The 25,614-nt window shown below is 41.8% G+C and overlaps 3 protein-coding genes across 8 annotated transcripts; 1 reads left to right on the top strand and 2 right to left on the bottom strand.

The window, feature by feature from the left end:
* Positions 1–858: 858 nt before the first annotated feature.
* Positions 859–7,430, bottom strand: bloc1s6 (biogenesis of lysosomal organelles complex-1, subunit 6, pallidin). Of its 6 annotated transcripts, XM_079496888.1 has the most exons (7): positions 6,396–6,413; positions 6,170–6,289; positions 5,933–6,036; positions 5,522–5,684; positions 2,208–2,295; positions 1,969–2,055; positions 859–1,718 (listed from the first exon to the last, which is right to left on the bottom strand). In XM_079496888.1, the coding sequence occupies exons 3-7, from the start codon at positions 5,994–5,996 to the stop codon at positions 1,599–1,601; spliced, it is 522 nt and encodes a 173-aa protein (XP_079353014.1). In that variant the 5' UTR covers positions 5,997–6,036; positions 6,170–6,289; positions 6,396–6,413; the 3' UTR covers positions 859–1,598. The 6 variants fall into 6 exon arrangements, with proteins under 6 accessions (XP_079353014.1, XP_079353018.1, XP_079353016.1 ...); XM_079496892.1 differs by lacking the exons at positions 6,170–6,289; positions 6,396–6,413 and adding an exon at positions 7,412–7,430; XM_079496890.1 differs by lacking the exon at positions 6,170–6,289 and having other exon boundaries at positions 6,396–6,507.
* slc30a4 (solute carrier family 30 member 4) lies at positions 6,754–18,715 on the top strand. The gene is made up of 8 exons (XM_079496886.1): positions 6,754–6,877; positions 7,303–7,809; positions 8,513–8,659; positions 9,476–9,629; positions 12,673–12,874; positions 13,169–13,274; positions 13,668–13,802; positions 16,613–18,715. Exons 2-8 carry the CDS (start codon positions 7,419–7,421, stop codon positions 16,765–16,767), a joined length of 1,290 nt encoding a protein of 429 aa, XP_079353012.1. The 5' UTR covers positions 6,754–6,877; positions 7,303–7,418; the 3' UTR covers positions 16,768–18,715.
* Positions 18,716–22,409: 3,694 nt separating this feature from the next.
* On the bottom strand, positions 22,410–23,691 carry cUnh15orf48 (chromosome Un C15orf48 homolog). The gene is made up of 4 exons (XM_079496960.1): positions 23,630–23,691; positions 23,415–23,503; positions 23,194–23,254; positions 22,410–22,884 (listed from the first exon to the last, which is right to left on the bottom strand). The coding sequence occupies exons 1-4, from the start codon at positions 23,666–23,668 to the stop codon at positions 22,816–22,818; spliced, it is 258 nt and encodes an 85-aa protein (XP_079353086.1). The 5' UTR covers positions 23,669–23,691; the 3' UTR covers positions 22,410–22,815.
* Between the last annotated feature and the right edge of the window lie 1,923 nt (positions 23,692–25,614).

The following is a 25,614-nucleotide window of genomic DNA, read 5'->3' as shown; positions in this document are numbered from 1 at the left end:
AACACCATCTGCTGCTGCATGTCTGTGACTCGCTTGTGGCTACGGCGAGGTGGGGTTTGTTTTTTCCCCCGACGGCCAAGTTTCTAAAAGAGGAGACAAGTTAAAACCAAAGCAAGGGGCTGAGAGGAGCACAGCCCAGCCTCGGAAACCACTGCTACTCTGGCCCCCTCATCACTTAACCCCCGCAGCCCCCCTAACGATGTGGAAGCAAGGGTACGCATTTTCATCGAACACACTGGCCCAGTTTCATGTATTGCATAACAGCCCTACTTGTTTTGATCCCTCCCTTCAAAATGAAAGAAATTAAACAATGTGTAAAAAAAACTATGATAATGAATGTGCCGAGTAGTAATTTGCCTTATTAGCTTGATTCAAGAACATCCTGGGCCTTGGGTCTCTAGACATTTTCTCAGCCGCATTGTGGTGCCAGTGTTGTTTCCGTTTCATACAGAGGTGGGTGCGGGGTGGAGTACTCAACGGTGGTTTTGGTTGTTTCCTGCAGTAGTAGTGAGAGTAAAATTAGAGTTTTATGTGAACTGTAGGAGGTGGGAGAGACACATAAGAGCCCTCTGGTAAGGGGAGGAATGTAGCCTCCTTTTCTGTAAACCTTAACCAACTGCCACTGGCATTGCTTCAGATCTCTCAAATATCTGTATAAAGACAACTATTTTGTTGTCGACATCTGTGTACTGTTTATCAACCTAAACATTTGTGAGCAGAAGTGGCTTGCACTGTCTGGAGTAAAAGCACAAGTAGTACAGAGAAGGAACACTGGCCACTCCTCCAAAAAGGCTTTGCTGACATCTAGTGGACTAAATGGTATCGCACACTCGATTAAGATAAAAATAAAGCATTGGGAAAACATCAGGCTTTTTAATTAACAAGAATCTTGGATTTCATAAGCAAATTTCTTTGGGGGGAACAATATGTATGGGACAGGAATATAGAGCATCACACCTCCAATACGAGACCACACAGGCACATCATGTTGTCTTCATTATAAATTTAGGAGAGATTCTGCTTAAAACAAAAGTGAAAAAAGCAACAAGAAGTCACTTTACACTAAGGAAATTATAGTTGATTTTGACCAATAATGAATGGCAACAATGAATCTCTGGCCTTTGTAATTGCAGTGGATGGGTGGTACGTTATATTATACCGTTAGCCGTTTAACATAATGTCAGACACCAGACAGAACGTCTACAACATACTGTACACTGTAGATGTAGAAGTATCTCTGCCTCTAAAACAATAAATACACTGATTCACATTCAGCATTAATGGAGCAATGTAGCCAGGACCCTGAGGTCCAGCACCAAGACGTAATTACTGTACCTTTCACCTTTGACAAAAAAGTCAGTACGTTGATTTTACTCTGTTGGCCGTTATCTGACGACCGAGTCTCTTGAGTAAATTCTGCCATTCTCAGATGGGTCTATTTAATGTATTAAATTTAATGTATTAAATAGACCAATAGAAATAGAAATAATGTATCCAAGTTGGACAGCAGGATAAACCAGGTATGCTTCTGTTCATGTCTTTGGTTTGTGGTGTTCTTGGCAATGACAGAGTTAATAGAGTAGTGTTGGCTGGTGGTCCTACGTTCTTTTAGCAGGTTTGGCGATCAGCTGCCGCTCTCTTTCCAGCTCCTTCTCACGCTGCTGCTCTTTCTCCAGTGCTTCCTTCTGCTTTTGTTGCTGCAGCTTCAGAGCTCTTTTCTATGAGACAAACAACCGTCACACTCAGAACATCACCCACCGTATTGACACAGTGGCCATTTTGCTCTTCCATCATACTTGGGGGAAAAGCAAAATAGCAGCCGTGTGAATATGGACAAAAACGTATATTTCTTTCTGGTCATCTATATTTACCTTACGATAAATACGATTGCTAAATGTCACAAATATGCGTTGCAATTGAAATAAAAGTAGTATTATTATGTAAAAGAAAGGTAAAGCCAAGTCATACCTTTAACTTTGTCGTCTTCTCGTGGAGCATCAGCATCTCTTTACGTATGTTGACCAGCTTATTGTGGTAAACCTTTGCCTCTGTAAACTAATATCATCACACTGAATTACTAATAATTCCTGATGATTAACAAAGGACTAAAAATAAATAGATAAAGCAAAATCCATGCCATTTGTTGTACTTTGACATTTCATTATGAATATTTAGTAATAATAATATTACATAATGTTTTAATATACCAGTGAATTGAGGTCCAACAGGGCATTACACTCTCTGAACTTGGTTACTTCCTGTTCCATAGTGTCAAGGAGTATCACTTGGTTTTGCCTGTTTAAAACAAAACATTAAAAAAAATTGAGGGCACAAGTACAGTGATGAAAATTAACACAACAATATACTTCATCAAAATGTATATTAGGGAGTGCCTGGTGTAACAGAGCCAGTAAGTGCACTAACCACACTCTCCTTTCTGAATAAACTGTCAAAGACAAGACAACGAGTTTGTGTTGTCAAGTGCCACTGCTTTTGTACCCTACTGGCTCAACTGCCAATGAGGAGACCCTACTAGGAGGATGTGCATTAATCAGACATACCGTTAGTCCGACTACTCCCCCGTGACTTCCGTGTGCGGTTATGTTTAGGGTTAGGGTTTGGGGATAGGGTAACTGTCGGATTATTGGGACGTTGGACTAACGCTACACACCCGGCCCCTTCTTGAGATTCGAACTTCCTTTTTCTGTAAGTAAATTACAACATTGAGGCCTCATCATAGGTCACCAAGGAAGTTCGAATCTCAAGAAGGGGCCAACAGAGTTAGACCTTCTGAAAACAGTGTTAGCTATATTTGGAACTGGACATGAGGCATTCAAATATTATTCTATGATGATAGCACACCAAGGTTAGCCCTCAAGCGTAAAGAGGATTTGGGAGGCTGATATAAATCAATCCTTTACTGACAGTGAATGGAAGATGATTCTATGGAACTCAAAGAAGATGCCCTGTGAACTTAGAACCAGATTAGTTCAATTTAAAATAATGAATAGTCTATTGGACTCCGACAAGATTGTTCAGGGCTAAGCTCAGAGAGTCCCGTTTGCTGGAGGTGTGGCGAGGACTCCGGTACACTTATTCATGTGTTGTGGGAGTGCCCTAGGGTACAGACTCTATGGTGTGCTATTCATGAGAATATAATGCAAATCACAGACCAGGATATTCCTTATACACCTGCTGTTTATTCTGGGTGATCCATCGCCATTAAAACATCTCTCCGCGCCTCTAGCTGACTGGATTCATACAGCATTAATGGTGGGCAGGAGGATCATCGTTAAAGAATGGAAGTCTGAGGATTTGCCTCCGGCACATGTGGTTCACTCAAGTTGGTATTGTGGCTGCTTTGGAGAAGCTATCTTTTAAGATGAATAATCAATTAGATAAATATGATTTGAAGTGGAACGTGTTCCTCGGTCATGTTGCGGGCCCTTGATGTAATCCAGGGTCAGGCAATGCCTTTTTGATTGTATGTTGTCTTAGTATACATACATATGATACGATTGATGATGCTGCATGTTCGTGTAAACTATCTTTTTATTTTAATAATATTTTATTATAACAAGGCTATATAATGGATTATGTCACCACCATCCTTTCTGGTGAATTTCTGATGAATTGAAAAAGGTGGACCCTGTTGTAAACAAGTGTTAATGCTTTATCATGGTTCGTCCACAAGTAACAGTTTTTGTATTGACTTGTGCTTTCGTTTGAAATGTACCCATTCTACATACTGAATCAATCAATCAATCAATCAATCAATCAATCAATCCTCCAGACAGCAGCGTCAGTACGACTCCTGAAAAGACTTGGGGAGCTTCTAACATCGGCCCGGGTGAAAATAAAAACCGACAAGTCCTGCAGTCTCTCAATCCGCACAGGACGTAAGTGGAATGCTATGCAGACAGTAGACCAGGCCATCATCCGACTGAAACATCAGGAGATGGTAGGACAACTGCAGTCTGGCAGGGCCGTTTCGGATGGGAAACAGCACCTATGATGTGGTCCAAAACCTCAAAGAAGGAAAGGAAATACCTTGTGATTTCAGAAGTGGTGAAGATGGAAGAGGAGAGCTACATGTACTGTATAATGTATATATGATAAAGGCTTGTGGGCCAACAGCAACAAGGGAGATGGACCAATTGGGAGACCGTAGTCAACAGGGTCATTATGTGAACAGGCCCAAAACGAGGCTGAGCTTCCACATCAGGGCCACAGACGTTACCCTTCACAGTCCCTGGAATCTGCACATGTGGTATGGGACAGAGGTGACTTGCAAGCTCTGTGACTCCCAGAACTCACGCTTGTATCACATCTGTTCTGGCTGTAAGCAAACAGGGGCAGTCCGGTAACAACGAGGTGGTCGATCCAGTTTGTCAAGCAAGGGCACAGGCCTCAGAGCAGCAGCAAGAGCACACAGTCTCTCCTGTCAGCCGGAGGCGAGTGGAACATGAGGGCCGGCCTAGTACGGTACGTCAGTTGGAAGTTCCCATAACCACAACCGCTCTATGACCAGACATTGTGGTCCAACCCCAACTAAGATGATCATCATGGTAGAGCTGAATGTACCATGGGAAGAGGGAATGGAGGCTGCCTTTGAGAAAGAGGGACAAATATTCAGAGGTGGGTGGAGGGCCGTCGGGTGTAGAGGCTATAGGAGTATCCACCCAGCGGCTAGCCGGATACCTAACTTGGGATCAAGAAGAGAAGAAAGGAGTGAAATATTAGTGAAGGGTGGCTTCCGGCTGATGCCCCTGCAAACAGCACCATGGCACCGTCGGAGGTGCGTCAGGCAGCAATGCCCAGCAATTGTTCCCACTTGGGCTTACATCTATGACAGGAGCATATTAGTCATCATGGCCTGGCTTTTAGTAATGGTAAATGGTGCATATATAGCGCCTTTATCCAAGGCACTTTACATAGATTGTGCATTACATTCACCCATTCACACACACATTCATACACCGATTGCGGCGGAAGCCATGCAAGGTACCAACCAGCACATCGGGAGCAATTTGGGGTTCAGTGTCTTGCAATTATACAGCAGCAGCTGATGTGTCCCGATTTTTAACCACTTAAGTTCCCAGTTTTCAAAATCAAAATGTTTATAAAACAGTAGAAAAGTTGATTCACAACAAATGTTTGGAATAGGGCTCAATTGGTTAAATAAAATAAAATAAAGTTCAATGGGTTTATTATTTACTACTTGTTTGCGTATTCATCAAAAATTGGTCAAACATTGGTAATCGGTGGTCTAAGAATCTCCAAAATCTGGATTTTGCATCTGACAAAGATCTGCCATATGTTGGATAATAAAACGTGGATATCATCGAGTTTTTAGCTGGGACATTTGTAGCACATGACTTACATTTAAATGGATGAGTGACGCTGCTCATTAAATAGGTTGATTCATGCCATACAATGGCAGAGGTTGACATGCCTGTGCTGGACAGTGCCACTTACAAATGCAACATTGTGCGTAGCATCATCCCTGGAGGTTACTTACGTAAGCTCTTGGAGGACCTGTTTTGAATTCTGTAGGTCAGGCAGGTAGTGGGAGAGTAGTCCTTCTGTGAGCTTCATTATTGTGTTCTTATCCACTACTACCACTTCCTCTACAGGCCCTGAGTTCTCAGAAGACAGTGACTCTGGGAGTGTCAGCCTGAGATCTGTTAAAAGACAAACTAAATGTAGGCTACTGCGTCACCGTCACAGAACCTCACTGTAAATTGACAGACTAAATTGACAGACTAACAATCACTTTATAAATCCACATGCCTTTGTGGATGCATTTCTAGTGACCTATTAAAGCATCTACAGTTCTACACATGTCTAGTCATTTTATAGCATGAATCAAGTTGTGCTCTCTCAGCTCAGCAAGGAGTGTTGTGGTTATTATTGTCAAAGAAGCAAACACCTGTATTGTGTGGAGAATCACTCTGTGACGATGGACCCTCATCTTCCAGTCCTTCTACCTCCATGGGTGAAGCTATTTACCCAGACTGCTTGTAGGCCTATCACCTGAAATGAGGAAGCAATGATCAGACAATATCTTCGTCCTATCTCGAATGCCGATCAGCAGACAGCAACTATCAGTTCTTCTCATCAAAACAATACGAGTTATACAGCATTAGAATGATGTCGACTCACTCACTCTCACTCAGCTGTGGTTCGTGTTGCGTGTATATGTACAGTATTCTATAGCCCTGTAAGCACTGGACCAGGGCTATTAAAGTATTCCAGGCTGCAATCCTGACAGCAAAAGAAGCTTTACCTAAAGTAAGCGTACGTTTAGGTTAGCTTTAGTTGTCTGGCAGAGGTCTCTACTCTCTATAGTGTTCTAACACGTGTATAGTGTCGGCAAAAGTGTAGACATTTACCTTCTAATAAAATGTTACTGCTGCGTCTGGAAAAGAAACATCATGTGACCACGCGTGGCGTCAGTCATGTGACTATATTCAGTGACTGCGATCATGAAACCCACAATAAACATTACAAGGTTTCGTCAGGTGCGTCATGTGGGCCCACTGGGCCATAGATATATTTGTCTATGCACTGGGCTCCGTGAAACGCGCGCACTGTGGCGCGCACTGTGACGCACGCGCGCGCGCGCGCGCGCACACACACACACACACACACACACACACACACACACACACACACACGCACACACACACGTGTGTGTGACGTCACAGACCTACCCTTGGCATCTCCGTTCAAGCCGTGGTTCAAGCGGAAAAAAACAAAAACAAACTTCACTTCCTGATCCGACAAGTCGACAGACAGATGCTTACTTTCATTGGGAATTATAACAATTCATGTTTAAATGGATAACTTTATGTATTAGGAAAATACCACATTGGTAAGTGTTTTGGATTTGTGTGTTTTGGATTTACGCAACTATAATGTTTAAGTGCCTCCACTTGTCTGCAAACAAGTGCATAATGCCAACTGACAAGTTAGCATAAGCTAGCCTTTTAGCTAATTAACTTTTCACCTTAATTACTTGTTAACACGCCTTTATGTTGTAGCATACACAGTCTATATTCTGGGATAATGATTAATAATGTCACTTTGGGAAGTATACGTTACGTCAGCGCTTAATGTCTCAGTTATAGCCGTACTTAAGTCAATCAAAGCCTGTAAATGACCTGGGTGTATGACTAAGTAGTGTGTGGGAAATGGCACTGGGTTAAAAAAAATTAAACGAATGAATCTAAAATAGAATGTCATATTGCATCTGTTAATGTTTGTCTGATGATAATGAGGATTGTCATTGTCCTCCAGGTGCGACATTATTGGAGCGATGCGTCAACAATGTGAATGATTAGCTCCCACTGAACCCTGTCAGCACACACACACACACACACACACACACACACACACACACACACACCTTCAAGATGTCAGGTGCTAACTTCATGAGCAAGGTCCGGTCCGTTTTCAAACGGGACCGGGAGGACTGGGACCTGAGCGACACGGCGCCCTTTGACTTCTCGTCGGACGAGCTCGCCGACGACGAAGCGCCCAAGTTTAACAAACTGAAAGTGGTCGTCTCGGGAGAAATGACGGACTACTCCGCCGGATCCCCTTCCAACGGAGTGTTGGTAAACACGGTGGTCGCGTCCGACGACGACTCGCTTCTGGACTCTTCCTCTAGCCTGGGCAGTCCGGGCCTGGGCCCTTGTGACAGCTGCGCCAAGAAGAGGGAGACGATCAAGCAGAGGAAAGTCATGAAGAAGCTTGGCTTTGCAGCTGTGCTCTATTTCCTCTTCATGATCGGGGAACTCATAGGTATGAAGTCAGGTGGCTGGCTGATAATTGATGGGTACCACTATCCAACATGCTCTCAGTGTTTGTATGTACAGTGATTGGTCAGCAGTCAGCTTAATGACCAAAAACAATCAAGTCAGAGAGCTGCAGAACAGACAAGGTGTCAAGTCAACCACACCTATTGAGATGATGAGATATAGGGAAAAATTGTCTTGGGCAAAGTGCACTAGTACATCAACGTTTTTAAAAACACACAGACAATACACAGATAGCAGCATTGTACAGACATTGCAGAGAGACATACAACCCAGGCACAAGCTGTCTCCATAATGGGGGTATACTGTAATACATATTAAGTAAGGTATAGTATCACAAATGTGTCACAATTATATTGTCACTAATTCTGACTGAGTTAATAAACTTAATACATTCCTCATCTTAAACGTGGTTTGCTATTAGCTCAGTTTGTGTCAAGCGAGGAGGTTTTGCATCACACAGGTTTGCATATAATACAGGTCCCATAATTATGTCCCTATAATTAAATAAAGCTTCTACAGTATATAAATAAACCCAAATCCATCTTCTTAAATAACAGTCTACAATTGTGCCTGTATAATCTTATACCCAACATCATGAATGTTCAAGTTGTTTAGATGTGTGTATTTAAAATAATCTATTACTGTGTCGTGCACATTGGAATAATCTAACTATTTATGTTGTTTAGGTGGCTACATGGCAAACAGCTTAGCGATCATGACAGACGCACTGCACATCCTCACAGACCTGATAGGCATTGTGCTTTCTCTGCTGGCCCTCTGGCTGTCTGCCAAACCCCCCACCAAGAGATACACCTTTGGGCTGCAACGTCTGGGTAGGTGGTCTCTGATTTCTGACCCATTCCTTAGTAGTAGTAGTAGTAGTAGTAGTAGTAGTAGCACTACTGTACTGTTTTTTATTCTAGTTTATTTTGCTAGCTTTAGTTATAATAATCATTTCTTCTTCTGTTTTCTACATGAATATAACCACATTATAACCATATAAAATGAAATGGGAGTTAAATGCTGCAATTTGTAATAATGGCAAAATATGACGTCGTTGAAGTGGGACTCATAAAATGTCCCTGGGACTCATTACATTGAAAACCTATTTACATCACTGCTAGCGCATCCTTAATACTCAAACCCGAAGAAGATTCCATGTTCGCATCTCTCGTCTGGCTATGAGCAAATCCATGAATCATATTCAAATAATAATGTGTGTTGTCAACAGTGGCACTAAACAGTATCAATTATGTCTTTGACATCATCACCTTAGGTTGGCTGTTTTTATAGTCAGCTAAATAGCCACACTCTGTTTCTCCCTGCTATTACAGACCTGCCTGTTTCAGTACATACTGTCTGCACGTTGTTTGTTTGAATACCAACAATCTCGCCTCAAAACACCGTTGCCCCGGGCGTACAGCCGGCGGAACTGCGCAGGCTGTTATTCCTAAACGTAACCTGTGTAAACTATGCTTAAACGGTTAAACTTAACGTTATTCCTAACCTTAACCTCAGTAAACGGTGCCAAAAGCTAACCCTATTCCTAAACTTAACTTATAATGTGGTACTAGCCTTGGTTCACTATGTCAAATGCACTTTGAAAGAATAAATGGATTCTGATTTGAGACTGTGGCTCCCTGGCACAGAGGTGATTTCGGCAGCCATTAGTGTGCTGCTCATCTACATTTTGACGGGGGTGCTGCTGAACGAGGCGGTCCAGAGGACGGTACACCAGGACTTCAACATAGATGGGGATGTCATGCTCATCACAGCAGCTGTGGGCGTGGCTGTCAACCTTATGTGAGTCAGTGAGACATGCACAGTTGCACACACATCTATTATTATTATTATTTTGTACTAGATTGCATGAAATATCTGTACAAAACTATTGTCTGGTTTTGCTAAATTAACCCTGTATTCTAAAATTGTCTGCATCTGCTGTCTGTGGAAATGTAACAATTCAGTCCAAATTATATTCACAGCACTGAGCACTCTGGGTAATAGAGATGGGCCCCACCTGACTGGGCATTGTTTTACTGGCTCAGTGATACTGTGACTGTGAAGAGTTGATATGGATTTTTCAAGGCTATATATCTTTTTTGGGAGATCAGGTATATCAGGAATATCAACCAATCTTTATGGCTCCGAGGGTGGGGGGGTCTCTCTCTCTCTCCATCTGTCTGGTTGGAGTTGCAAACCACTCGACCGACAGTGCCAAACTTTGTAGAGCACGCTGCCAGTAGGCCACAGAAGTACTTCTACTCAATCTTTTTCCACATATTTTGTACTTTCTGAAACAACTCTAATTATATAATGGAAGTCAATGTAGTTGTGATTGAGCTGAAAACATTGCCGAAATAGGCTGTCACGTCACATGAAGTCCGAGATCCACATTTGAAGAAAAGTCCAGGTTCCACAATGGAGCCACGCCATTCCTATGTGGATCCCTAAGATTCTAACATCCAAGATAAATGTAGTGAACTCTATAGCCTAAAAGTCATCTGATTCCATTGGCTACACACGTACCTTTCATTACTGGAACGCATGTTTATTGTTGGCCACATTTTACATTTCAAGCACTCTAAATGGGTACATAAGTGTAGTGTAGTGCTTGAAATGTTCTTTTTTACAATATGTAATGCATATAAAAAATTTATCACACACCAGATAAATAACCTGCAACAACAACTCAGTCACAGTCACAGGGGTCTCCTAGTCTCACGATCCAGACTGTTGCCTCCCATACTTCCGTCATACAGTCTGGAGAACAGAAGCTCTGAAAATGAGATCAGGATCTCCCCAACTCTCCAGCTTTGCTAAACGGGAAATACGCTTTCAGTATGTATATATACAGGTCCATCCCAACGAATTAGAATAATCTGAAAAAGTTAATTATTGTCCATAATGTAATACAAATAAATAAACTTTCATATATTTTAGATTCATTACACAACAACTGAAATAATTCAAGCCTTTTATATTGATGATTATGGCGTACAGCTCATGAAAATAAAAAAATCCTATCTCAGTGAATTAGAATATTTTACCACTAAAAAAAAAATGTTTTAAACGAGAAATGTTGACCATCTGAAAAGTATATTAATGTATGCAGTTACTACTTGGTCTGTGCTATTTTTGAACAAATTATTTCATCAATGGGGCGTGGCATGGAGGTGATCAGCCTGTGGCATTGTTGAGGTGTTATGGAAGCCCAGGTTTGCTTTGATAACAGCCGTAAATGAATTTGTATTGTTCAGTCTTATGTCTCACACCTTCCTCTTGACAATACAACCAAGATTCTCTGTGGGGTTCAGGTCAGGCCAGTTGGCTGGTCAGTTAAGCACAGTAATACCATGGTCAGTACATCAGTTACTAGTAGTTTTGGCACTGTGGGCAGGTGCCAAATCGAGCTGGAAAGGAAAATTAGCATCTCCATGAAGCTTGTCAACATACTGAAGCACAATGTAATCTAAAAAGATGGCTGTGTTGAAACCATTGTTGAATTTTCAGTCATGAGTCAGTCAGTGGATCAACACCAGCAGATAACATGGCCTAAATCATCACTGTGTTTTGTCATGTCCAGAGTCTCAACACAACCATCTATTATATTTTACAGCACTGTGTGCTTCAGTATGTTGACAAGCTTCATGGGGATGCTAATTTTCCTTTCCAGCTCGATTCAGGGAATCAATCCTCTCCGGACATTTTTATTTCTTCACCTTCATAGCCCATTTGGTTAATTTTCTCACTTGGACCACCCTGGACTGACCACTGTGCCTATCTCAGTACTCATTACATTCCTCACTCTGCTCCACCTCCAGAACAATGTCAAGTTCTCGGACATTCCAAAACAGATTACCCGAACCCCCATCAATTTCTCATAGGTTGGACTCTATAGAACCAAGATCTGAAAAGATTTTAGCACAAAAATCCTACAGGAGTACACCTTGTACTATTGGCACATTGGATCCCTAGGACAGGTTTTAGATTAGATTACATTTATTGTCACTACACATAGTATGCAAATACTTTGACAATGAAATGAAGAGTGGGGTCTAGCCAGAAGTTCAATAATGCAGTAAATGAGAGAATAAATACATAGACTCAAATAGACTCATACTCATCCATAAATTAATTACGCATGACGAGCAAGCTCATCCTAACGCCAGGGCTCCACCGGACGCGCTGCGTCTCCGTCGCGTGCGTCCAAAAACGCACCGGTTCAATTTTATTGCACGCGTTAATGTCACACAACACGGGCAGTGGAGCCACCCTTCATTGATTAAAAAGGGAACATTCCCTGACGGTGACGGAGGCGCGACGCTGACGCGCCCGGTGGAGCCCCGGTGTTAGGCGTTTGATATCGCTATAACATTGCCTCGCTGTGTTTAATTTTTGGAACCACTCCGGTTGCTATGCACGGTTGCCAGGGCCCCGTCCGCACTGTTTTTGTTTCTCCAATCTCCATAGCCATTAGCTTCTGTTTTAGCCGTGGCCTTTGCACGCTCTTTTCTCTGAAACTATGCCGCTGTCCGTGGTTTTGAACTATTCGCCGATGTTCGGAGATCCGGTGATCGCGATTGGAACATTGGCATTTCTAGAGAAAGGATTGGCCTCATTTTATCACGGTAGCATTAACGCTAATACTTCAGCATCCAAGATGTAAGCCAAAACCGGACACGAGTCATAGTGGAATAGCCTGAAATCATCCGGCACCCAAGCACCTCCACTTTCGTCCACCAGATGGCACTCAATGTGTTAGCCAGGATGTCTTTAAGTGGTTTGGACCAAATGCATATTGATAAGGGTCACATGCTCATTCTCTGTCCTTCTGTGCCATCAGCATGGGTTTCCTGCTCAACCAGAATGGTCACTCCCATGGCCATGGTCACTCCCATGGTCCTGCAGCTTCCCAGCCCCCGGCTGGGACAGGCCAGCAGCGGCCTCATGGCAGCCTGGCTGTCAGGGCTGCCTTCATTCACGCCCTGGGGGACCTCGTCCAGAGTGTTGGGGTGCTCATAGCTGCCTACATTGTCCGCTTCAAGGTGCCTTGCTGTTATTATGCTTTGGCTTTAATACTATGTGTATTTGTTTAATTGGATCAAATTTATATACCGAGCTGAAAATGCCATTTCCTTTACAAAATGCACCAATTTGAATCTTCACATATATATATATATATATATATATATATATATATATAAATATTAAATAATTAGCTGTCTCCTGAGTCCTGATGCATCATTACATACCTATCAAGTTGTAAGTTTGATTGTCTAATTGTAATTGATGAGGTGATTTATTTAAAATGGACCCATGTTGCCTTTTAATCTTAACAGCCGGACTATAAGCTGGCAGACCCCATCTGTACCTACATCTTCTCCATTCTGGTACTATTCACCACTGTCCGCATCATAAGAGACACAGGACTCATCTTGCTAGAGGGTAAGGGTGTACAAATATAACCAAATGAACACGTTTTTACTGTGTGTTTTCGGTGTATCATCGTGTCAGGGATCATTCCCTCCAGACGTGAGATACAGAATTGAACCAAAGGCTTTTCTCAGCAAAGTTACTCAAGAACGGATGGATGGATTGTTAAAAAACTTGGTGGGAATGATCATTAGGCTTCCTTCAATTGTGGACCCCCAGCGAACCAGTTGTTCCTGATATTTCTAGTTTTTTATTTTTTTCACCATCAACTTTATTGAAACTTAATAGCTAGGGGACAACAACCACTGGCATCATTGCATGTGGGGGTGCATTATGCCACTGTAATTTAGTGGAACCTAATGGCTGTGTATTGTATTGTTTTGTTTGTTTATTGTTTCATGTTAGGTGCTCCCAAGCACTTGCATGTTCAGCAAATTGAAGAGGACCTGCTTAAGATGGAGGACGTGCAGTCAGTGGATGAGCTGAATGTGTGGGCGTTGACCGGCGACAAGACTGCCGCCCTTGTACACCTCCAGCTCTGTGAGTGGCCACATAACTCTCGCTCATCCCATACGAGGGCTCATTGGGGTCCGGGTCGGTTCTGACTTGTGTCCCAGGTCTGTTACCTGTTCTCAGAATTTGCTGATCAGGAGAGAACAGCATGAAGTGCATAACTACATGAACTAGGATCATATTACTGCAGCGCAAATGGGAGGGAAAAGCTCAGCTGCGCATGCATGGCAGGCTGCTAGCTGGGTTCAGTGACTTGGGAGAGCCTATAAAACAATAGCTCCTGAGATCAAAAGTGCGAACACCATGTGTAATCATGGATTGCTTCTTCACTGAGGTGATTAAACGCAATTTAATTTGTTAATTTGAACACATTTAATTATTAGCTTTGTCAGGTCAATGTAACTCAGACAGTGGGGGGCGGTTGACTCGGTTCGGTAATATCTTGGAACAAATCAGATCTCGGAATGACTTTCACAGTTACAATTTGGGTTGAGGTCCAAAAGGGGTACATACTTAGTTTAGACTAGTCATAGACTAGACATGGGTTAAGTTTAGGTTTGGGTGTGCTGCCCCGTGGGAGGTTAGGGTTAGGGTGAGGGTTTAAGATTGTAGTTGTAGGACTAATGACTGGTCTAACCAATGACTAGTCTAAACCAAGTACTGTCTAAACTAAGTATTGCACCTGTCCAAAATCTCTGAACAAATTGAACGGCTCCATACTCCATTATGGTTCAGGTCCTATGTCGTAACCAATCAGGTCTCGGATCTAAGTTCAGTTGCCATTAGGATTCAAGTCCATTATTGAGGGCCGCTAGCTATAGGGTGTACCAAAATCTCCTGGAGGGGGCGTCAACATATGTGTCACGTGGTAGCTTCCGCCATACTTGCTGGCTTGTCTGGTTTGTTTACATTGAGCGACCATCCGTATGCTTGTATACGTTCTTTTTCTAAACTGACCTCACAATGGTGCAGACTTGCTCAGTAAATAAGTGCCACAGCAGGTCGCGTCGAGGAAATGAGCCAGAAAACGGTTGTGTTCAGCTTTCCAGCATGGAGACAGCATCAAGGAACCCAGATTGACGAGTTTACAAAAAGACGTAGAATGACTTGGATCGGCGCACGGGCGCAGAGACATAACGTTCAAGTATCTAAGCACAGCCGTGTTTGTTCACAACATTTTCCTTTTCCTTGTAATGTATTTGGGCCCGACGTTCTTTCTATCCATCCTGGTGTTTGTTCACTATGTTATCGCCAAGAACGAGCTCAATATTTATAAAAACATACCACCGTCATTCTATTCTGAGTGATGCGGGCTAGAATTGAATGCCCACCAGGGGGCCGTCCCTAGCTTTTTAGACGCCGCCCCCCTCTTGGTGACGTACACGTTGTCACACGCTATAGAGCGTCGCAGTCCCGCCCCCTTTCAGAACGACGAGGGCCCAGGAAATAATTCCCCATTCATTTCCCCCATAGACATTTCAAAAAGTATTTATTTAAAGAGCTTTTAAGCCTTGTACAAAGCCAACTCTAGTTGTGACAAATCATGACAACAAATACTGTTTTGGGCCGATCAAATTATTCTTCTTTCTAATTATTTGATCTGCACAAAACATTGTGTTTATTGTCATGATTTGTCACAATCCGAGTTGGCTTTGTCTGCGGCGTAACCGTCTTTAAATAAATACTTTTTGAAAAGTCTATGAGGGAAATAATTTCCTAGGTTCTCGTAGGGGGTGGGATATCAGCTATTAGTGTAGATTTTCATCTTACACAAACATTAAGGCCCTTATTTATCAACGTGGTGTACACCTGTACACCACGTTGATAAATAAGGGCCTAAATTGACAATGAATGGAGAATTTTGCTTCATAGTGTCTGAGCAAATCGGCTTTGTGTCTATTTTCGTCCTACACAAAGATTAAATTCCCATCGACAATGAATGGACAATTTTACGTCATATTGTCTTGTCCGGACAGGAGGCAACCCACAGAGCCTAGTCCCTCGACTCCCTCCACATGCCAGAATTGTACCTCTCAGTCCCGGCATAGTAGTTCCGGAGTGGTTCCAACGGATTGTGTGGCCCTGGTCTTTCCCTAGTGGGTCTGATCGAGGGTAGATACTGGAACGGGGAAAATGTGCATGACATTACTATTTCAACAAACCACTGGCAGTGTTATCACTAGAAAGAGGGAGTAACAGCATCTAACTAATATCTACCCCTATACAAATGGTAGCATTTAATAAATAGACAACAGATGAATACATGTATGTTAACAAGCGGTACGGTATGGTGTGTTGAACTCAGAACTTGAACGAGACCCAAGACTCCTTTTGAAGTTACTGTATCCATAACACATTTACATCTATAAAAACTATGAACGGCTTAAACTGCACGTTTCTAAACATGCTCACAAATCTATAGTGTTTCAGGATAAACCATGTCAAAGTAACCAGTCAGCACATCAACATCTCTTAGGATGTTTACATTTGTAACTTTAATTGTTATGAATGTTATGAATTAGTTGCCATTGTGCGTGCGTGTGGTGTGTGTGTGTGCACTGCATGCACATGCAGTGGATTCATTTGTGATTATTACATACTCATCTTACTATATATGTCTCATTTCTCTTGGATATCATTTAATAGCCTCTCTCTACTGTCTACTTTCATGCTCAAAACACATGTTTATTTGGGACCTTTAGCATAAGTGCTGACTGCTCATAGTGGTTGGTTGTTTAAAACAAAAAGAAACAGTTGTTTGGCTGCTGAACTGAGCTTATATCATGTTCACCTTTTCTTCTATTTGTTTTCAACCATGTCTACTTCTGTGTTTGCAGCACCCTCTAGTGCCAGTGCATGGGAAGACGTCCAGGCCAAGGCTCGCCACCTGTTGCTGCACACCTACAGTGTCACGCGGTGCACCGTGCAGGTCCAGACACACAGACAAAGGACAGTACACACTTGTGCTCACTGTCAGCTTCCCAGTGCCTGAGGACGCAGCACTTCACACTAGCTGACAGGATGCGCTTGGTGGAGCCTCTTGGCAGAGAGCTACAGAATACAGAATGTCTCAGCTCAGTGCCATAGCAGGACCAGCAGTATATGCAAGTGCAGAGCAATAGAGTAAGACAGAGTTACGACATTGAGGGGGCATAAAACAGCCTGGTCACGTGGTTCATGTACTCGCGCGAGCCCATAGACTCCAATGCATTCCGTAAACTTCCAGTTGTCCCTTTTCAAGAGAAGTCTATGTAGAACAGCCTGGCCCCATGAAGTGAACAGAGTTGTCGTAACTCTGTCTTACTCAATGGCTCTGTGCAAGTGGACAGTGTTTGAACACATGTGCCAAATGTCATGTCATAGGAAATTATCACTATCATGCACATTTGGGTTTTAAAGGATGATTTTCTCCTCCAGGGTTTTTTTTTATTTTTACTTAATTTCTAAGTACTGTCCTCATGCTCTTAAATCACCATGGAAGCCTAAGTCATGTTTCCAGGTGTAATTGTACAATTTATCACTGTGTTTGTGTGGGGGGGGCCTGTCTACTGTTGTGTTTTTTTTTTCACTGAGGTTGACAGAAACCACTCGCTGTTATTTAAAGAGCGAATTCATCTGAACTCCTGAGGTGGAATCCAGTCTTCACATTTTCCTGGGCAGCACCAAAGTAACACATGTCATGTGTGCAGTACAATGTGTGCAGTACAATACCCAGTGTTAATTTAACTGTACAAATGAATTTGTTTTATCACGGTGGCTTTTACTCTCTGTATTCAGATGGTCAACTGCCTCTGTTGATGGATCCTTTTAGAGGTTGTGGCTAGGAGTTTGATCTCCAAACATATGCACCTAATCATGTTCTCATTCTTATCCACCTAATCATGTTCTCATAATTATTATTAAGGCTCTCATATTACTGACATTTGCTGTACTCTGTAAGTTGTCTAATTTGTCTGTATTGGCCAACAGTAATAACGATAATTCTCTTCATTTATTTTACCTTTTTCTTCCAGTTTAGTTGTGCCAATTTGCGATTCTCCATGTATTCTAGTCCCTTGTCACTGGTAACTCTTCCACTTGGTTGGCACAACCGAGAGTCTCCTCCGATACGAGTAATGTCATGGACGCTTCTTTTCACTTGACAGGAGTTTTACCGGAAGGATGTAACGTATGCAGAGGTTCATATAATCCTAGTAGCACATACCACTGAACAGGTGCCCTGACCAACCTGTAGGAGTTGCTAGTGCTGTGGCAGAGAGCACCCTCTCTGCCTGGCTTCCCTCCCACGAAAACAGACAATTGCGTTCATATGGACGCCCAGCCCCAAACTGGAGGAACTGCAGAGGATTCAAACCCCTCGTCTCTGCAGTGGTCGGCAGCAACTTTACCCCTGCAGTTATTTTTGTTTGTGCGATGGTTCTTTAATGCTAATTTATTGCTTTGGAGAACGGCCAAGTGACAATCAAATTATGATGACTTTTCTATCATTCAAAATATATTACATAGTTCCACATTATGCAACATGTTAAGATTTCATAACGTCATATGTTCATGTAATGCACTTGTCTCAGTACAGTAAACTATACAGAGTGGGCATTTACAGTATTTTGGCATTGCAGTATTTTCATGAGAAACTGTTAATTTTAATATTCCTCTCCTTCACAAGATTGATTCATGTATTTGCACATTCCAGCATGAAGCTTCTCCTGTAAATCTGTACAGGAAGTAACATTTCAACACATTGTATTGGTTACTGTTTTAAGTGTGTGATCGTCTTGCTAAATGTATTTTATAATTTGTGAGAATGCCTCAGTCATGCTTACATACAGTACAACTTGCATGATTATAACTTTCTCTGCTGAAATATCAATTAATACTAATATGAAAATAAATGAAATGTTGTAAAATGTGAGCTCAAGAACATGAACATTGTATGGTTTGCTGGGTAGACTTGAACCTGAATGCTCAATGTCTATAAACTGTGTTATATATTCTCAGCACAAGGAGGTATTGTTTGCCAAAAGCTGTCAGGAAATCCTACCTAAAATTGGATATTTTATTTTATTGTGACCAAAGGTCGCAGTTAACTATGGAATCTCACCCCGTCAGTGTGTCGGGGTGAGATAGCATGTGACATCATCAGGGATGGAGATCCCTGATGTCATCTAGGGCTGCAACGATTAATTAATTAATCTATTAATCGTAATCGAATCGATTATTCAATTAGTTGTCAACTAATTTAGTAATCGAATTGGCAACTAATCACTAGAGTTTTATGCAATTTATCATAGATGATTTCCCACTTAACCATAGTTTGTCCAGTGTTAAGTGTAACTAAACTAAAGAGGAGTGATCCATCTCTTCCCTTACAATCTGATAGTTGCACAGTAGCGACTGCAAAGCAAAATATGACACATAAGTATTATAGTATCAAGAACAAAACAAATGGCTTGAATATTTATTTTTGTTCCTTCTAGACTGACACGTGTAGCTATTCTTTAATCAAATGTATGCAGTCAGAATAAGCCTAAAGACACCATGAGTTGCTTTCATTAATTTTTATTTAGTTTGTCTTTTATTTGAATAGCAGCCTAATCAGCAGCTAAGCAAATTAATTTTTGAATGAATTATATTTTTTGTTAGAACATGTCTAAAATAACCTAAAATATATTTTTAAGGTGATAGCTAAATAAGTGTCATAATCCGATTAAATAATCGGCAGATGAATCGATTATGAAAATAATCGCTAGTTGCAGCCCTAATGTCATCAATATTAAGCCCATATATGGAGATCCCTGATGTCATCAATATTGGCCAGCAACTCTACATCTGACCTCAAACCCTCCATATATGGAGCTGACCTGTTCTGACATTCCATGTTGATCCTTCCCCGTCCATTCTTCCTCTTCGATGTCTCCCTTTTGACTGATACCTGTCCATTTAAACTCTGACGGGCCTGCCCCGAAGTTATTAGTGCAGCCGCTCCCGGCAACAACGGGCCCGAACATTAATTACTTACCCCCCATGCCAAAGCGCCAGCGCTCGCTCAGCAGTCTGCTGTCACCCAGGCGGATGCATGCTTCTCGCACTCAGGTGTCTTACTTGTCATATTGATTCTACTGTTTATTACTCCTAGTGTAGACCCGAGTTGTCATTTTGAGTTACTTGGTAATGCAGCATTATATCTTAATAATAATATCTCAAACTTATATAGCGCTTTAAGTACTCCAAGACGCTTTATGTGGGGAGCAAGAGGAAGCGACAAAAACAACTTTATATTAGGATGAAAAAACAGGCTAAGGAATATAATCAATAAATACAGTGGAAAGAGTTGGCTAGGGAAAGCAATATTGACGTGGGTTTTGAGGGCGGTTTTGGAGGGTGGGGGCCCGGAGCATCTCTGAGCGTTTTGGAGAGGGGCAGCAACAGCAAAAGCTCTTGTCGCCCCAGGTATATACGGTATTGGGTCTTGGGGACCTCCAATGAGGTTTGCGTCACCAGACCTGAGGGAGCGGGAGGGGAATGATGTTTGAGGAGATTGCAGAGGTAGGGGGGAGTCCGATTATTTAGTGCTTTGTAGGTGTTTAGTGTTTTGAAATTGATTCTTTGTTTAACCAGGAGCCAGTCACGGAGGACTGGTATAATATGGGCTCTGGAGCGGGTACTGGTGAGCAGGTGGGCAGTTCTGGACATATTGAAGTAAAAAATTGAAGTTGAAAACCATAAAATGGTTTCCAGTTGATAATGGAAGCATTAGACAAACACAGGGAGTGCCCTGGTTTCCAGGCAACCGGCATTGGGTGAGGTTAAAGGAACCTAGCGAGTGCCAACAGTTTGCATGAAGAGAGCCAAGGGATTATAGCTCCCATCTGATGGTCTTGTTTTACTTTGGAACACCATAAAACACTGAGTCGTCAGTCGTGACCACCTCTGGACCGTGTCTGTTGCTAGTAATATTTGGAACTAATGTGGCAGTGTAACTATATACAGTAGGCTGTCACCTACAGTAGGAGTACTAATACAGCTTGAAGGAGAGTCATTAGCAGCCATTACATTGACTATTCACAGTATGCAGAATGGGTACAAAGCACAAGTCAATACAAAAACTGTTACTGTGGACGACACCATGATTAAGCATTACACTTGTTTACAACAGGATCCACCATCATGACGTAAATTCTCCATTCATTGTCAATGGGAATGGGAACTTTGTGTAGGACAAAAATAGCTCAAACCCTCACCCTAAACCTAACCTCCCTTTTTAAATTCTCTTTCAATGCATTGATGCAAGACATTGTGAAGTACACATAAAATCCTTAGTGTTAATTTAATTCAGAGACTGCAAAGTGGACACGATTCCACAATGTAGAGATGCTCTGTTTCTCAAGTAAATCTGGTATTTAAAATGTACTTTGAGTATAGGACAAAGTATCGGCAATCGCATCAACACACTGGCCTTGTGGTTAGAGGGTTCGCCCTGAGACTGGGAGGTCGGTGTTCTATCTCTGCCGGGTCATACCAAAGACTCTGAAAAATGGGACCGAGTGCCTCCCTGCTTTGCACTCGGCATCAAGGGTTTGATTGGGGTAGTCCCTGCGACATATAGGGTCATGTCTAGGGGTGCACTTGTACATCATGTCCAGGGGGTGTACTTGTACATTAAAGTGCCTCACACTACAGAAACAGGAAATAGACTCCTGCCCTTCTATGGACCTCATATGGCTCGGCAAGGTTTACTTACTTTACTTAATCGATCATACATATAAAGTACCAAAAGTAAAAGTATTCATTATGCAGAATGCAATCTGAAAAAACGGAGCCCTCTGCTGTTTGTTCCCTTTGAATTTGTTCTTGAGAGATTGCAGAATGTAACCGTATTCAAGTTTTCAAAATATATAGGCCTACAAACCTATTGAAAATAGCTGATCTACGAGCTCACAATGCATCGCATTCGCATCACATCGTTACGCATTGTGAGCTTGTAGATCAGCTATTCAAATACCCAATAGGCTATATAAGACTGTAGGGGTTAATTTACTGTATGTTTTGTAATAATAATCAAAATCTGCAGATGAGCAGATGAGCAATTTTTAGATGGACTGCTTTTATTGTTATTGTTCTTTTCTGAGATTCTAGTATAGGACAATAAGAGGATTAATGAATGTCTAACGGTTACCTATTGCAATGGAAGTGGGCAGCCATAAAGGGAGCAGCCTGTGTTTGCTCAACCAGTGCTCTGTAAAGGATTATTACTTTCTAACTACTGTTACTACTGACTCATCAGCTTGAACACAACAAAACATCAACAACCAATGTCCCAGTGTGTTACAATGTCTGTACATGTCATCATGCTGGGGTTTAGTCCAATGTCTGACTATACAAGCAGGTATATCATATGTATTTTAAAGTTAGATCTTCCAATTCAGGTGCAACAGTCTGCACACTGGTTAAATGCTCCTTTCATTTATTGTTCTTCAACGTTTACACCAAATGGTCTTTGTGAATTTCAGAAATATCAGAATCAATTTTATTGTCACATCACAGGTTTACATGTGTAAAGACGTGGGTTAAATATGTGTGTACTTTATTATCTTTTAGATTGATATTATTAACCATGGTCACAGGACAAGTTTCTTTTCAAACTTTGAAAGGTATGTGTATTGACACTTAGGGAGTAGAATGCAACCCAACATATTAGCATTGTCTTCACAAATCACTCTTGTTTGGGTTGTAGAGATTAAACAGAAAAGAGACAAAGAGAATACATATTGACATTAACAAACTGGCCCCAATACTGCTATGCCCTACTGAGGAGGGTGTGCTGTGCTATGTATAATATTGCTGTTATCCTGGAACCCAGCCCACACAAGTGTGAGTCAATGGGCCACCGCAAAGCAGGCTATACCCTACCAGTGTAGCAGAAGCATTTCCGCACACTGTTCAAATGCCTAGTCTGTGCAGAAATGATTCCGTCAGACTGATGGGGGTGAAGGTGGTGAGGTATTGATTGACGGCATCTCTCCAGCACAGATTCCAGCCTTCACTTGGTTAGTTTTCTCACCAATTCCAGTTCCTCAACTGGCTTCCATTTTTGGTTGATGGTGATAAGCTGGAAATCAAATCAAATAAGTCTTTGATCCAGTGTCAACTATTAAAATATACACAAAGAAGTTGTGAATAGGGGTACAGTGAGTGTACCCCTATTCATCACTATAAGATAGTAATCTTATAGTGATGAATAGGGGTACACTCATGTAGCTGCCAGGCAAAACACAATTGATAACAGTAAGTGACATTACTTTTTAACAGGAATCTGCAGCAGTGTGTGAAAAAGTCAATTCTGGTCTGAACTGAATCTGAATGACATAAGTAGTCATATGATATGACTACTGTACATAATAGGAATGTTGTGGGTCACCTTTTGGGGTTTTGATGGGTCTACTCTCTCCCATGGTTCTGGGTTTTTGGTCTTATTCAAACTAGAGAAGAGTAATTAAATACAAAAATAATACGAGTCAGACTCAGACAGAGGAGCTTGGCAGTACATGTCAGATTACAGCAGCAAACGTATTATTATAAATTAAAATAAGATAATCATAAAGAAGAAGAAGAAGAAGAAAAAAAACTATATACACTCACATGACATCAGATTTTGTAAATAGGAAATACATGGAAGCAGACGCAGCTCCTATTCCAGCAAATGCCACCAAACCAACCAGAGGGATCAACTGGAATATATCAATATTGGGTGTCAATATAATACAATAATTATATTATAAGTCATTTCAAGTATCATGGCACAGATTGATTCAATCCTGAAACACTTGGATATTATTTAAAATGTAAACACTCACCTCTTTTCTCTTTCTCATCATTTGGATAAATCCTGTCATTTTAATGTCCTATAGGTACCCCCTAGAATAGATTATAGATATAAAATAAAACCTCAATCATTCAAGTATTAATTAACATTGTTAGGCACATGCAGTAAGTTCATCCTTGAAACCAGAGACATCTAGTCATAGATGCAGCTGTAAATGTGGGAACAAATTTCACCTGTTTGAAGCCGTTTGAAGTTCTTGATGTATCTGACTGCAGCATCCTGTCAGTCTAGCTAAAGTAGACTAGAGCTCACGAGATGTAAGTCACGTACACACAAATGCACACTTCCTGTATTGGAAATCCATCAGTTGTAACCATAGAGTTATATGGTTGTAGCTTGTGGCTAGTTTTAGATTAGATTGATTAGATTTACATATTTTGAGTGTGCACTTCCCTCTTGTGGCCATTTTAAGAATATACTCATTTATAAACCAACCAAGCCCTGCTGTTATAGCATTGCACTGGCATGAGAAAACATATGTTTACATTGCCAAGCAAAGCAAGTGTAAAAAAATAGATGTTGAAATGTGGAAAGTATACAGTTAGAGGGGGGTACAGCATTGTGTAAACAGAGCTATGTCACATTGTGTTGTTTATATACATCTCTGCACTGTCAGGCAGAAACCAGCTAGCTAAGATAATGAAAAATATACATTCATCAGGAAATTAAGAAAACCTTATATTTTTGAGTGGTGCAAACCAGTCCAACAACCAGCTTTGTCTGTACCCGTGTATGTACCCGTGTACCTGTACGTGGCCCCACGTAGAGGTGAGCATGGTTGCTATGGTTAGTGTGTGACGTCACTGCACCACTCAGTTCACACGGGTGTGATTTTTTTTAAAACAACTGCCTCATCAAAGTTGCTATCAGCGATATGCTGACCATTGGGGGAAATCTGTGACAACTCCCAAACAGCCGGTCCAGTCCAGGCTGAACCAGGCCAGCCGTTTTAGGAAAGGACAAAAAAAAAGATAAATAAATAAGATCCTATGGTATATAAGGCCTATTTAATTTGGCTGCGCGCCTTACCAGGCTGAATTAGAGGCCAAATCACTGTCACTGTTCAACGGTTAGTATTTGGTAATGGCTTCTCCATGCATTTCCTGGGCTGAATTAGAGGCCCTGGTTGGTATTGTGACTTTATATATTGCTAAATGCCAGATACTTGCATGAGAGGAGGAGAACCATTAGAAATCATGTCCAGAGCTCTGAGCACTTCTCTCAAATCTCACAGCATAATTTACCAGACTTTTTAAAATTATTATTTATTTTTTTAGGTCAGCTCAACATGGTTACGTGAGACCAGATGTAGGGTTGCTGGCCGGCTCCATATATGCAGATCTAGGTGATGATCCAGTCTTCTCCATGTATGGCTATCCAGGGTTTGATGAGGTCAGTGTGTGTGTGTGTGTGTGTGTGTGTGTGTGTGTGTGTGTGTGTGTGTGTGTGTGTGTGTGTGTGTGTGTGTGTGTGTGTGTGTGTGAGCGCGTGCGCACTGTGTATTAGTGTAATATGCAAAAAACTCAAACAATTAACCTTGTCTTTAAAACAATGAATTGATCCCCAGATACTTCTTAGTAATGTTTATATTCTTTAATATGAACCTCGTTTTGTTCTATAGCCCCGATACGTTCCCTCAGTCCCATACGCTCATTCTGTTGTTCCGAGCTACAGAATGAGCGTAGGGACTGAGGGAACGTATCGGGGCTAGTTTTGTGCCAGAGACTTCATACAAATAAAGTTTATATTCTTAGCACTTCATCTGTACCCTGACCGTTGACCTTTCCACCAGTGGTCTGTACCCTGACCGTTGACCTTTCCACCAGTGGTCTGTACCCTGACCGTTGACCTTTCCAACAGTGGTCTGTACCCTGACCGTTGACCTTTCCACCAGTGGTCTGTACCCTGACCGTTGACCTTTCCACCAGTGGTCTGTACCCTGACCGTTGACCTTTC

This window comes from Electrona antarctica (genome assembly GCF_951216825.1).
Source record: "Electrona antarctica genome assembly, chromosome: 3".
Lineage (NCBI taxonomy): Eukaryota > Metazoa > Chordata > Actinopteri > Myctophiformes > Myctophidae > Electrona > Electrona antarctica.
The sequence above is the reverse complement of the archived record's forward strand: the minus strand, read 5'-3'. Positions and strand labels throughout refer to the sequence as shown.

Bases quoted from the DNA above. Each gene is read 5' to 3' on its own strand.
- cUnh15orf48 (XM_079496960.1), bottom strand. From the start codon at position 23,668: ATGACAGGATTTATCCAAATGATGAGAAAGAGAAAAGAG. The intron at 23,255-23,414 runs GTGAGTGTATAT...ACTCTTCTCTAG, and splicing joins TTTACAAAATCTGATGTCAT to TTTGAATAAGACCAAAAACC. The intron at 22,885-23,193 runs GTGACCCACAAC...TTTGATTTCCAG, and splicing joins ACCCATCAAAACCCCAAAAG to CTTATCACCATCAACCAAAA.
- bloc1s6 (XM_079496892.1), bottom strand. From the start codon at position 5,996: ATGGAGGTAGAAGGACTGGAAGATGAGGGTCCATCGTCACAGAGTGAT. The intron at 5,685-5,932 runs GTGTTTGCTTCT...GTCTTTTAACAG, and splicing joins TGATTCTCCACACAATACAG to ATCTCAGGCTGACACTCCCA. The intron at 2,296-5,521 runs GTAAGTAACCTC...TGTTTTAAACAG, and splicing joins CAGGTCCTCCAAGAGCTTAC to GCAAAACCAAGTGATACTCC.
- slc30a4 (XM_079496886.1), top strand. From the start codon at position 7,419: ATGTCAGGTGCTAACTTCATGAGCAAGGTCCGGTCCGTTTTCAAACGG. The intron at 12,875-13,168 runs GTGCCTTGCTGT...TAATCTTAACAG, and splicing joins CCTACATTGTCCGCTTCAAG to CCGGACTATAAGCTGGCAGA. The intron at 13,275-13,667 runs GTAAGGGTGTAC...GTTTCATGTTAG, and splicing joins AGGACTCATCTTGCTAGAGG to GTGCTCCCAAGCACTTGCAT.